Source organism: Boleophthalmus pectinirostris, unplaced genomic scaffold (assembly GCF_026225935.1).
Source record: "Boleophthalmus pectinirostris isolate CB_2022bp ecotype Guang Dong unplaced genomic scaffold, ASM2622593v1 HiC_scaffold_21, whole genome shotgun sequence".
NCBI classification, from domain to species: Eukaryota; Metazoa; Chordata; class Actinopteri; order Gobiiformes; family Gobiidae; genus Boleophthalmus; species Boleophthalmus pectinirostris.
Window position 1 is genome coordinate 27,093,357 of NW_026571175.1, and position 13,615 is coordinate 27,106,971.

The following is a 13,615-nucleotide window of genomic DNA, read 5'->3' on the forward strand; positions in this document are numbered from 1 at the left end:
ATATTAGCCTCTTTACATGGGCCTGTTTTTGACACCTGGGTCCTTTATTAAAGAGCTGATGCGGTGGAGCCAGTGTTTTGTGTAGGCTGGACAGCTGAGAGGAATTCAATATTTCAAGGAGATGATGTCAGAAGTGCCAATACGGGACTGGAGAAAGTCAATACAATGTGGTCCGCTGCGACTGCCGCATTTTGGGCTCTTATAATCTGTTGTGACACTGTCCTGGAGAAAGGCACGGGCTGATCAATGCCCCCGGACCGACTTAGACTCACTCTTTGTTGGAGACAGACCCCCATCACACAGAGGAGACAATGTAATCTGACAAAAGGCTATCCTCAATACCGGCTGGTTAATTCGAACATGGCCACAACTCAATACTCGCCTCTCCAGCTTTAAGTCATAAGAGAAGTAGTTTACGGAGACCTCTAAAATCAATCTGAAATGTCGATACCGGTTTATATCAACACCTAAATGTGTGAGATGGCAACGTTTGTCACTTTGCATTTTTGTGTTTTGGAAGTTAATATACGCACATCCCAACGAACCTCAGTAATTTAACTTTATCCAACGAGAAGACAGGGTTCCCACGGTGTCTTAAAATTTGAGCAGAACATAACTTCTCTGTATTGCTTTTCTCCTCAAAAGTTTAACTTGTCAACCACCATTATTTAAATACTTAGTTAAATAACATTGCCTAAATTAAAATCGGCGGAACCAACCAAAACACTCCGAACTCGTCACTGAGGATCATGCGCTACAGCACCACAAGCAACAAGCTCGGCAGAAGTAAAATTAAAGAAGTTCTGAGCAGAAAACAGAGTTTGACTAACACTGTTACGATGGTTTTTAACGTTGGTTTTACGTTACCGAGTGACCCATTTCATGCTGGGGTTATAGGAAAGAGTCTATTCTACTCCCCATAATCCTTTGAGAAATAAATGAACACAAATTCAAAAATGTAGTTTTTCTTTGCTAGTAGGTTTTTGAAACAGGCTGTGAAAAAGGTATTAAGTCTTTATATAAATGATCTTATAAAGGCTTGAATTTAACTTGAAGAAACCTGTGGGAACCCATGAAGAGAAATTTACCATGTACAATTTTATAACAATACCTTCTATAACTTCAGTTAAGGGTTAATTTATAAAGAACAAATTGTTTTATTAATAATGATTCAGGCTTAGTAACTACTTAAAGGCACACTGTGTAACTTTTCTTGTGGAAGATTCGCCACCTTTTTGCTGCCATGGAGATATTACTGTTTTGCCTTGATTATTGTATAATTACAAAATACACCTGATAATCAGAATTGAAACAGGTGAATTGAAACATGGTCAGATCTATGGAGAAGAGAGCCTGCACATGGATTATTATTATTATTTTTTTTTTTGTATTTGTAAGTATTCTAGAGCTATAAAACACCTGTAATTGAACAAATGCAAGGGAGATATTTTATTGCCCTATTATAGAACATTCCAGACATAGAAATAACATCTCCATGGAGTCTCCATGGAGACCTTCCACCTTAAAAATTACACAGTGTACCTTAAATAAGAGGTTAGAGTCAGGGATTAATTAAGTAGTTACTAACCCTGAATCTTTCTGAATAAACAGTTTTTCCATTATGAATAAAACCTTTGTTCATGTTTTATTAAGGTGGTTAGAGGTGTGCAAAAATATTGAATTATCGATATATCGTATTATTTAATGTGATGATACAGTATCGATATCGTCGGCTGCTGTATCGATATATCGGCAGGAGTTTTTTGTGTGTGTATATTTTACTAAATTATTTTGTTACAGAGCTACAGTTTTGTTGCTTGTTTAGAGGAAGGAAGCTCGTTTATGCGACACATTTTATATTTTCACTGTTTTGATGAGTAAAATGTTTGTGTTTCATTTTAACTTTGCACAAGAAGTGGTTCAACAAAGACTTTTAGTGTCACAGCCATGATTTTGACTTTTTTCTTTTTATTGAACTGTATCAAATTGATTTGAAATATATCGTATCGAATCATAATCAAAGCAAAAGCTCACTGTATCGAGATATGTATCGTATCTTGGCCTATGTATCGAAGTATGTATCGTATCGGCAACTTCTGAATGATACCCAGTCCTAAAGGAGGCTATTGAAAGTGTTGTTACATTTTTTTAACTTGATTTTTAAAACTACAGATGCACCAATCTGATACTGGTATTGAATATCGTCGCCAATACTGAAAAATATCATTTCAGCCAATATTCTGGTTGATTATAACACTATTTACTGGTTGTAGTTTCCCCAGAAAGTCTCATAATGTCTAAAAAAGCAATTATATAGTTACTGAAGGGATAATTAACAGCTAGATAACACATTTGGATCAGTTTCATCTTATTTTGTTTTAATTTTAAGGAAATAAATGCTGATTTCAGTCTCTGCGCTGGTATCAGTTGATTGGGCTTCCACATATACTTAAAGATACATCCGTATTTGAATATGTAGTGGTAATTGTTTTTGAGCGTGATCTAGATATTGTTATGTTTTTTATAATAATAATAATAATAATAATAATAATAAATAATATAACTTGATCCCAGTATATACAGCAATTACAGCAATTATAATTTATGTACATTTCACCATAGGGCATGAAGAAAATCACTCTCTCCTTTTCTCCAGTTGCTTCTCTGTTTTTGTTTGGACAATAGTGAGAGCTGATCAATCCAAGAGGATGGACACAAGCGCTTTCTTTGTTTAGAACACTCTGACGGACCCCAGTGTTATTTGACAAAAGACTATTACTGAGTTTATTTCAACGAATCCGCAATCCAATACTCAGCTGTCTGCCTTTAAACAGTCTGGGGCAGTGGAGTTGTTTACCTCTTATAAATCAATTTCACTTAATTTTCTGGGCCTGACATGAACCAAACTGCACTGCTTACAAATCACTGAATATTCATGCGCCCTACGCCTTTATCACATTTCACACATATGCAAAAATACAAGCCACACAGGCAGCCCCGATCTTTCCTTTCAGTTTTAATAGCCCTGCATTGAATGGGCTAAAATATGCACTTTTATTCATTGATCGCATCTTTAGCTTGTGGTAATTGAGTCCTTTTCCTGTCGTCTGAATGAATAATGACTTCATCGGATCCCTGGCAAAACCTTGGAAAGTTTAGACTGGCTATTGTCCACCGTGAGGGGGATGCACTGTGCTCCCTCTCCCCTCCTCTCTCCGTCCCCTCTTAATTTTTCTTCATTTTAATCCACCCAAACCCCCTATTTTTCTCAATAGCTCAACCATGAACCATGTTAAAGAGGCACCGGTTTGGAACGGCTTGGCCCGCCCCGGCTCTGTACAAATCTCTCGGTACACTGTGGTTGAGTTTGGATTCGGATTAAGATGTACAAAGTTGTTTTAGCGACAGTACAGAGAAAAAATACTTTATAAAGATCAACAAAACTAAATTTAAATCACATAAAACTCTCAATTCAGTGTTATAAATCTGAATGCGTGCATATTTGTGAATTTGAAATAGATGTGGCACAATGGTATTTGCATAATAAAACACAAACGTAACATTTTTTTTTGTCATGTTGATGTGGCATTATGTAGCTTTTTGGTTGGGTTTCCATCACCTGTTTGCTTCTGTACATTACTGCTCTGCCTGGAATGTTCCACAGTGTGACATTAAACAGCTTTACCTTAGATTTATTAAATTATAGGTGGTTTTATAGCTTAAAAATACCTACAAAAACAGGCATTCTCCACAGATCTGACCTGTAACTTGGTCTGGTTTGATCTCCATGAAGATAGAAAGGTTTAATTTCATACTGTGAAACATTTCCAACAAAGCAATTACATCTCCATGAAGAAAAGCATTTGACATACCCCCACTCAAAAAAGTTGCACAATGCACGTTTAGGCCTGTACCACATTAATGGACCACACGTGAACTACGATCAGAACTAAACCAGGTCCAAACTGAGTCTATAATGAACCTGCATGAATCAATAGGGATGTAACGATATCCAAATTTATTAATATTAATTGTGATATTTTGGACATTTATAGGACACTTTTTTGCTTTTAAAATACCTTGACAAGATTTTGGTGTGAATTATTACTGTCAAAATCCCAAGAATTTAAGTAAAAAACACATTTCTTTATGTTGTCTGCACTGAAATGAATCATGGGATATGTAGTTTCCGATGTTTATAAGCTGTTGCTACTATAAACCCATACATTTACGCAAAGGAACTTGTAATTCGATATATTGTGACAGCCCAGATATTATTGTGAGAGTTTTGATGATTCGATATCACGATATTTAAGTTATTGTTACATCTCTATAAATAAAGAATAAATCGGAATTTCAGAACTTACAGAGGCCAGAGAGATGTTTTGCTATCAAACCACTGCTGACAACAACTACCATGCTAATGGCACCGGTGTTAATTCCTGGTTCATAGATGATAAAAATAAGTATAAGTCGACAGCGTAAATCTGTCTCATTGTGAAGAGTTGTTTTAAAATAGTAAAGCTGTAGACAAATTTTACTTTATTGCACAGCACATTTAAATTTGCACTGTTTAACTTTTTGGTTAGGTCCCGTTACCTTTTTGTTTCTATGGAAATACCATTGCTCTGCTTCAAATGTTCCGCAATATGACATTAAACAGATCTACGTTACATTTATTCAACTACAGGTGGTTTTACTGCTCAAAAATACCTAGAAAAACAAGGCATTTGGACTGTGAGCGGGGTCGCCTCTCCACAGATCTGACCTGTAACTTTGCCAGGTTTGGTCTCCATGGTGATAGAAAGGTTTAATGCCATGTTGTGAAACTTTCTAGACAAAACAATAACATCTCTAGAGAGAAAAGCACGTGGCCGACCCTCCAGAAAACCTGAAAAATCACACGATGCAAGAGATACGAGGTCCGTGCACCACCATTTGAGAACCGCTGGACCAGGGGATTTCTTGATCTTGTTGCACACAGCCAGTCCCTCCCCCTTCCCACTTTTTTTTCCTCCTCCTTGTTCTTTTATTTGCCCGGCTACCATGTTATGTTGTGCTGTTTTTGTAAGCGTGGTGCGTCAGTTGAAAGGGGCTCTGTGTAGCTCCAGAAAAGGGGAAGGCCGTTGCTTTATTTGACGTCTTTTTCCCACATGCTCCATTGGCTGCAACAGACACTCGAAAAATAAAGGACAACTCTGACCCATTTCTTTGTCCAATTCAAACTCAAGAAGCATCTCAATATGGGAACTCGCTATTTATTCCTCTGCCCCTTCTGACCCCCCGTGCATTCAAGGAGGAAATAAAGCTGTTTGCCTATTTTTGAGTCGGGTTTGCTAAATAAATTTCTACAATTCATGGTTTTTGGATAGAAAAATTGAATCGCATATTTTTCTAGTTGGTTATGGCGAAGAAGCAAATGTAATTGAAGTGTTGTGCATGATTTGTGCAAATATATGAAGTCACTATAATTTTACTCTTCAAACATTTTTGCAAAAGTTTGTTGTGGCTGAAATAACTAAACATTTCCTCATTATGTTTCCAAGGGTTTATTTTACGTCATGACTTCTGATATTGTTTATTTCTAAGGGTTTATTTAACTTTATGACTTCTGATATTGTTTCTTTTTTCTTTTTTTTCATGGCGATACTGCGGCGATAAGTTCTGCCGATATTTTTAAGTCAATATTTGGGGCTGATTTTGATTATTTGACCCAAATTTTGTTATTTAAATTTACTACAAACTCGCCACAGACATTTAAGAGAGCTGTCAGTTATGGCGAAGAAGCAAACGTAATTTACCAAGTCACTATAATTTTACTGTTTATAGATTTTGGCAAAATTTGGATTATTGGTTACTTCTTATTTTATTTTATTTTTTTATGTTTTTTTGTGCTTTATGGCTTCTGTGCAAAATGGCAGCTGAAAAACTGCCACAGATATTTTTTCAAAGTTTTGAAAAAGACAGCATTTTTTCGTTTTCATATATTTTTATTGTTGTGTAAGCAAATATAGATATTTTATTCTACATTCAGACAACACATGTACACACACTTCATTTTTATGCAGAAAAAATGACTTACAAACCTAACAAAAACAAATCACTCAATCAAAAACAGCATTTTTATAATCTACCTGTGTTTGTGCTGAGAATTAAGTAAAACCAACTGGTAACGTCTCAAAGAACCACAAGCGCCAACTCTCAAATGGAGATTAACTTTCAGTAAACTAATGCAGGAGGAACACGATTATATCATAGTTACAAACTCTTAAAACATAATTTTACTTGATATATCCACAATACAGAAGCAGCCACATGACTTGGAATATTGTTTTAACTACTGTATTTCCTTTCTTCAGGTGGGCCTTCTGGACCTGGAGCTGAACCGTTTGACCAAAGCGCTGTTCCTGGCTCAGGTGGTGCTGTCTGTGGTGATGGTGGCTCTGCAGGGCTTCAGTGGGCCCTGGTTCAGAAACCTCTTCAGATTCGTTGTTCTCTTCTCTTACATCATTCCCATCAGGTCAGTATCACACATTTCCATACACATGCAGATATGGAGTACCTTTTTGTTTTCTGTTTGGTCAGGTTGTATAATTTATAATCACTGAAAATGCAGATATAAAGCTTTAATTTGAATACATTTACATCCAGTAATAATTTAAGTTTAAAGGTGGCCTATGTAACTTTTTGGTTGGGGAGTTGTCACTTGCTATGTCACTGTTCTACCTGGAATGTTCCACACTATGACAGTAAACAGCTCTACATTACTTTTATTAAATTACAGGTGGTTTTATAGCTCAAAAATACCTCGAAAAACAGGCATTCTAACGGGGTTGCCTCTCCACGGATCTGACCTGTAACTTGGTCTGGTTTGGTCTCAATGAAGATAGAAACATTTAATGCCATACTGTGCAACATTTCAGACAAAGCAATAACATCTCCATGGAGAAAAGCATTTGACGGACCCTCCACCTGAAAAGTTACACAATGCACCTTTAAGTTAAATAATTCAGTTTCTATCAGTAGATTTTTACTGCATTTTAGCACTCTCAAACTGCTCAACATGAAAAAAGAAAAAAGTTGCATTATTGATATATATATTTGGGTCAATGCGTGCTTTAAATAAAATAACGCCTTTTCAGTTAAATTCATAATAATGAGGAAAAAAGTATTTCTGATAATATAGCACAATGGCTGTCTGTATTTGTCTTTCAAACCATTTTTTTTTTTTTTTTTTCAACTTAAAATGTCTAAAATTTGTTTTTGTAGTTTGCGAGTGAACCTGGACATGGGGAAGGCTGCGTACGGCTGGATGATCATGAAGGATGAGAACATACCAGGGACCGTGGTGAGGACCAGCACCATCCCAGAGGAGCTCGGGAGACTGGTCTACCTCCTCACGGACAAGACAGGTACAATCAAACCACATTATACACACTATAATAGCCCTGTATTGTCCCTGGAGTAGCTGATTTTCCTGGCACACAAAGTATGATCTTTCTTGGGAAGCACTTGTATAACTTCTTAACTTATTCGTCAAATTCAATATGACAGATAGATAGATAATTTTTTTTATTTTAGTGTTTTTTATAGATTAGGACACCACGAAATGCACAGTTTGTTCATTTCACTTAAATTGGTGTAGTGTAGACACAGGGAAATCATTAGGGGATCAACAAGAGAAATTAGTGGGATGCAGTAGCTCAAAAAATACAATAAAATATGAAGAAATAATCAGAAATTGTTAAGATTTAAATCAAATAGTAGTAAAAAATAGTGCACAAATCACAAAATCTTCTGTAAATCTTGGAAAAAAAAGAAATCTGCTCCAAGTCCGTCAATGTCGGTGGATTCTGGAGATGATCTGCAACCTGTTTGTCTCCGTGAAGATGTTAAGGCTTTGATTTATATAAATGATTTTTTACAGTATGATATTAAACTGGTCTGTCTTGTATTTATTCAATTGCAGGTGGTATTTGCTCAAAAATATCTTAATTAACATACTTTTTTTTTTTTTTTTTACTGTGAATGGGGTCGTCTCTCCACAAAGAGAGGCTTAAAAGTCTCCATGGAGATTCTTAAGTTTATGCCATGCTGTGGAACCAGTGTTTTCCGTATTATTTGAATTATTTTATTATTATTGTCATTTATTATTATCTCATTTGATTTATGGAGTATAAATGTAACTTTCTACCTACACTGACTCTTAAAGCAGTTATTTTAGTCTCTTTTAAAAGTCTATGGAGATACAGCGAGCAAAAAAGTCTAATTTTGTTTTGTCAGTATATAGTCCAGGTTGCTTTTAGACCCTGGGGGAGAGTTTTAAACTATGGGGGGGTCACCATAGTTTCCTGTATTAATGGGAAACACTAGTGGATGAACAGGTGACAGATATTCCACCAGACAGTTACATAGTGCACCTTTATTTTTATTTTATTTATATGGTTTATTTAGGAGGGACAGTGTACATTAATCAAGCCAGAGAGACTATTTTTCTTCTACAGTCCCTGGACAGACGGTAAAAATGGTTACCCTAAAAACACAACCACTAAGAGTCACACAAAACGGGGCAATTGTACAAAACAGGCAGTGAGAATACAAGACATTAACAACTATAACAACAATGTACGCATAGAAATAAAACACACAGTAGAGCACACATCAGAGAGAATCATAATAATAATACTTAACACTTGTATAGCGCTTTTCTTGACACTCAGAGATGCAGAAAACACACGCTCAGGTAAAGAGGATAACACACTAAACACATGACTTCTCTTTGCTAATGCAGGACACAGTGATGTAAGTGATGTGCTGCTGAGGTGGTCCTAACACGGCCCTCTGTCTCTGCTGATCCTGGCCCGTATAGATTAGCTGTGAGCTCCATTAATCTGAGTGGAGAGGCGGAGCACGCACGAACCCCAACAAATAATCAATGGTTCAGTTATCCACGTTTCTCCAATGTTTGGAAGTTAGACCCCTGTGTAGTCCCTGTGTGTCCTACCAGCCACAGGTATTACATAAAGTTATAAACCTGTTTTGAAACTGCACAACGAGAACATGCCGTCCATTTTGATCAATTGGTTATGTTAAGTGTTGTCTCAGTATTTCTAAAAAAAATTCAAACTCGTATTTTGAGACTAGGCATGATACTCACAATTAAAAATACAAACATTATATTGTCTAAAAATTGAGTATTATGTATTATCACAAAATAATAATAGTATAATAGCTTTTTAATATAACCATGTAATCGTAACTGGCCAGCTAGAATCGCATGCTCTGAGAAAACTTTCCAAAGGCGTGAGAGTAGGTGTTAGTGATTGACAGGTGGATTAACCAATCAGAGAGACACATGGCCTGTTTAGGCCTGTCAGGATAATATCTATATAGACTTATCATTCAATAAATAATGGGATGATATATTTTGGAGCTCAGTATTTATATTGGATACTGTTTATTTGCAATAGTGGAGAGATTTTCGTTATTTCTGTTGGAATATGAAAAGATTTGAGCTGTAGAGGGTTGAAAAAGTTAGCCAGGCTGGCACCACCTAGTGCCTCCGCTCAATTTCATTTTTCTCCAGCGACTAGGTCAGGAATCGGAATACAGTAGACGGTTTGTAAGAACCCCGGAAGTGAGAGTTCGGGCACCAGCCAATCAGTGAAGAGCCATACATTCTGTTTTGGCAACAATTCCCGAGATCGAGGATTTAAAGCTGAAACAAAGAGAATGTTTGGTGAATTTCATCAAGGGAAAAGACGTTATTGCCCTTCTTCCTACGGAATTTGGGAAAAGTTTAATATACCAGTTAGCCCCGTTAGCGGCGCATTACATACGTCACGACCAAATAGCAGTGACTGGTTAAATAAAAAAAGTACTTGCCTACCCTCGAATAAACGAATCCTGACACTGCAAAGTCAGACAGTTTCCATGAAGTGAAACCGGCTGATGAATCAGGATATGAAAAAGTCCTTCTATGGCTAATTGTTGGTTCATTCTGCTATTTATGTTATGTACTGTTATTCTAAAACCTTCTTTTGATTTTCAGGAACATTGACACAGAATGAAATGATCTTTAAGCGGCTTCACTTGGGAACAGTGTCCTACGGCACAGACACAATGGACGAGATCCAGAGCCACATCATACAGTCTTATGCACTGGTGAGCGCATTCAAATACCAGATGTACTTAACCTGTGTTACTATGGCAATAACAAAATCCAATGTTTTTTTTACCACTTGAAAATTGCAGTCATCATCAGTCATTTCTTTTGTATGGATATAGTTTTATTTTGATGTTCGCAGTACTGGCAATCAATACCGCAATTATGTTTAATCATTATTTACAATCTTCACTGGAATGTATTTTCCGACTCAACTATCTCAAGTATCTAGTTTGGATACGAGTTTAAAGGTCCTATATTACGCAAAATTGACTCTTGTGAGATTTAAGATTTATGTTATAATGTTGTTACCTCCTTAAAAACAAACTCAGAGCTTTGTTTTCACACATATTTTCACACATGTTTGAGTAACTTTTTATAGTTTTCAGCAAGTACCTTTTATCTTTTGTTCAGAAGAGATTAGCAATTCCAGGGCTGAAATTAACTAAATGATTCTACTGAAGGTGTATGCTGTTTAAAAACACTCTGGAGCACTTTCTGTATTACAACATGACATCACAAGGTGGGACAGCATGTTTTCTGTTTGAGAGAAGATATGCTGCGTTAAACATTTGTGAATGGGATAAAACATAACTCCGAGTATGTTTTTGATCAGAAAATAGCGTAATATGAGGCCCAGTCCACAATAGTTTGTATTAGAGTCGTTTTCGTTGTGGATGCAGTGTTCGTCCACACTAATCCGACTGAAAACAGCTCCAGAGACGGAATGACCTTGTGCCACCAGCTCCCACAAATTCATCTTTGTACGCATCTGATCCAGCACTGTGTGGATGCCTGAAAATGCTGATACACTGATGTAGGTCTATGCACCGCCAAGTAGCTATTTCACCGAGAGGCTTGCATATGTTCATATATATATAATCTATGCGTATGACCTGCAGACGTATACGTTTCACATGAACATCTCCAACGTGATAGAAGCACAGAACAGACTCACCATCAGCAGAACACCCCTCTGTCACTCATATTGCACTGAGTCGTGTCCTTTAGTCCGACAGAAGCTGAACCGCATCAGAGCACAATAGTGAGCTGTTTTTTGAGCGCTCAGTTTATGCAAATTACCCATACGGTTTTAAGTTTCGTTTCTGTAAAACGTAAACAATTTTGCTCAAAGCTGTGTGGATAAGGAAGGCTTGCAGACACAGAAACGACGCATGTGGACGCAGATCGTTTCCGATACGGTGATACGTGGATTCGTTTCAGTGTAAATTGGGTTTAAGCCCATTAAGTATCAATTGGTATGATCTGTTTTTGTATTGTTATTTATTATTATAATTTTTTTACAACCCTAGTTTGAAAAGATCCATTTCATTGCGTTGTGTCCTTGGGCAAGACACTTCACCCATCTCATCCCATATAAATGTATCGTAGCATACAGTTTGAATGAATCGAAATCAATCTAAAAGTATATCTGAGCGCCTAAAAATCGTTCATACATTTTTGCTTCATTATTAATTTTTAAAAGCTGAGTGAATAAGAAACTTTGATTTAAATGTGTGCTCTATTTCTGACAGTACACATTTCTGTTACTGTTATGGGAGTCTGTGGAGAGTAGAAGAATAATGAAAGCAGTTTGTTGTATTGACATAACATGACATCCTCCAGTAAAAGAGCCATGTTGTTATTCATCAGCATGTCCTCCCCGAGCGTACTGTAAGTGTGGGCCTCTCCGGGTGGCGTTGGGGGGGCCGTGACTAAATGATATTGTTGAGTCTTTGCTCCAAACAGCTGCTGCTCTCACAAACCATCTGTGCTCAAATGACTGGGCCTTTTACTCCGCCGTCACAGCAGAGCAGAGCAGGGGCTACAACTGAGAGTATTTACTGTGAGGTGTCATGGGTAAATATGGCGAAATATATTTTAAAGGGCCAATATTACACTGTTTTCTGATCTACAGTATGTTATAATGTTGTTTCCTCATCACAAACAGACCTGGAATTGTGTTTTATTTTATTCACACAAGTTTAACACACAAACCCTGCTTCTCTCAAACTAAAAACATACAGGAAGTGCTCTATTGTGTTTTTAAAGTCCATACACCTTCACTAGAATCATTTGGATAATTTCAGACCTGGAATTGCCAATTTCTACTGAACTAAAGATAAATGGTAACTGTTGAAAACTACTGCTTCATGAGATCGCAAGGTAGAAGAGAGCATTTTAAACTTTGGAGACAGACTATTAATAAAAAGGTTTCTCAAACATGTGTAAAAACAAACTCTGGCTCTGTTTTTGAGGAGGTAACATCATTATGACATGGCTTAAATCTCACAAGAACCAATTTTGCTTAATGTAGGACCTTTAAACTATTATCCAAACTAAAACTACTGAACTAAAAGGAAAAGATAGCTGTGAAAAACAAACAAACTGAAAACTACTGCTTCATGAAATCACAAGCTGGGACAGAGAATTTTCTGTAATATAGGTCCTTTAATGTGTTGGCAGTTTAAAGGTGCACTATGTAACTCTTCAGGTGTAGGGTCCACCACCTGCTTGTTTCTATGAAGTCATTATTACTTTGCCTAGTATATTCAACAGTAGGGGTGCTCAAAAATATTGAAATATCAATATATCGTATTGTTTAATGTGGTGATACAGTATTGATACCGTGGGCTGCTGTATCCACATATCACCAAGTATATTTTTTGATATATTTTACAGAATTATTTTGTTACAGTGCTACAGTTTTGTTGCTTATTCAGAGGAAGGAAACTCGTTTATGCAGCACATTTCATATTTTCACTGTTTTGATAATTAAAATGTGTGTGTTCCTTTTTGACTTTGCAGAAGAAGTTGTGAAAGACTTTTAGTATCACAGCCATGATTTAGCTTTTATTTTTTATTGAACCATATCGAATCGTTTTGAAATATATCATAATGAATCGAAAGTGCACTGTATTGAGATATGTATCGTATCCAGGCCAAGTTACAGGTCAGATCTGTAGCTCACGTTATTTATCACATTATTTATCCTTATAGACAAGTTTGTATAAATACAGATTTAAACATTATGAGAATTTCTGGCCCAACTATGAACGGTAAATAGTCTTATTACTTCATATTGCATCATACATCTTATTCATACAACTAAGACATCGATCCAGTAAATTTTTCCATACCCCTGCCAATATCTGATACCAGTATTTTTTTCAAGGTATTAAAAACAAACAGCTTTAATTGAATACACACAAGATAAGATTAGTTTAATGCCTTACTGTGAAACATTCCAGACAAAGCAATAATATCTCCATGGAGACGAGCAGGAAACACAAATTTCTTTAGTTAAACCATAAACAAACATAAATATTGCTCTACGTTTAGTGCAGTTACCAGGCAAATTACATAAAGTGTCTGTCTGAGATCCAGTCACCGCTGATTTGTATGAAACCGTGGAGAACAGGAGTAGATCTTTGTCATTTGTTCTTGATG

The 13,615-nt window shown here is 36.5% G+C and overlaps 1 protein-coding gene across 2 annotated transcripts in view; it reads left to right on the forward strand.

The window, feature by feature from the left end:
• Nucleotides 1-13,615, forward strand: part of atp9b (ATPase phospholipid transporting 9B) — a 75,259-nt gene that overhangs the window by 32,008 nt on the left and 29,636 nt on the right. For both annotated transcript variants that reach the window (XM_020934365.2, XM_055157530.1), the window contains exons 12-14: nucleotides 6,360-6,520; nucleotides 7,270-7,412; nucleotides 10,052-10,164. In XM_020934365.2, coding sequence (XP_020790024.1) covers nucleotides 6,360-6,520; nucleotides 7,270-7,412; nucleotides 10,052-10,164 — 417 coding nt within the window. The remainder of the gene's footprint in view (nucleotides 1-6,359; nucleotides 6,521-7,269; nucleotides 7,413-10,051; nucleotides 10,165-13,615) is intronic.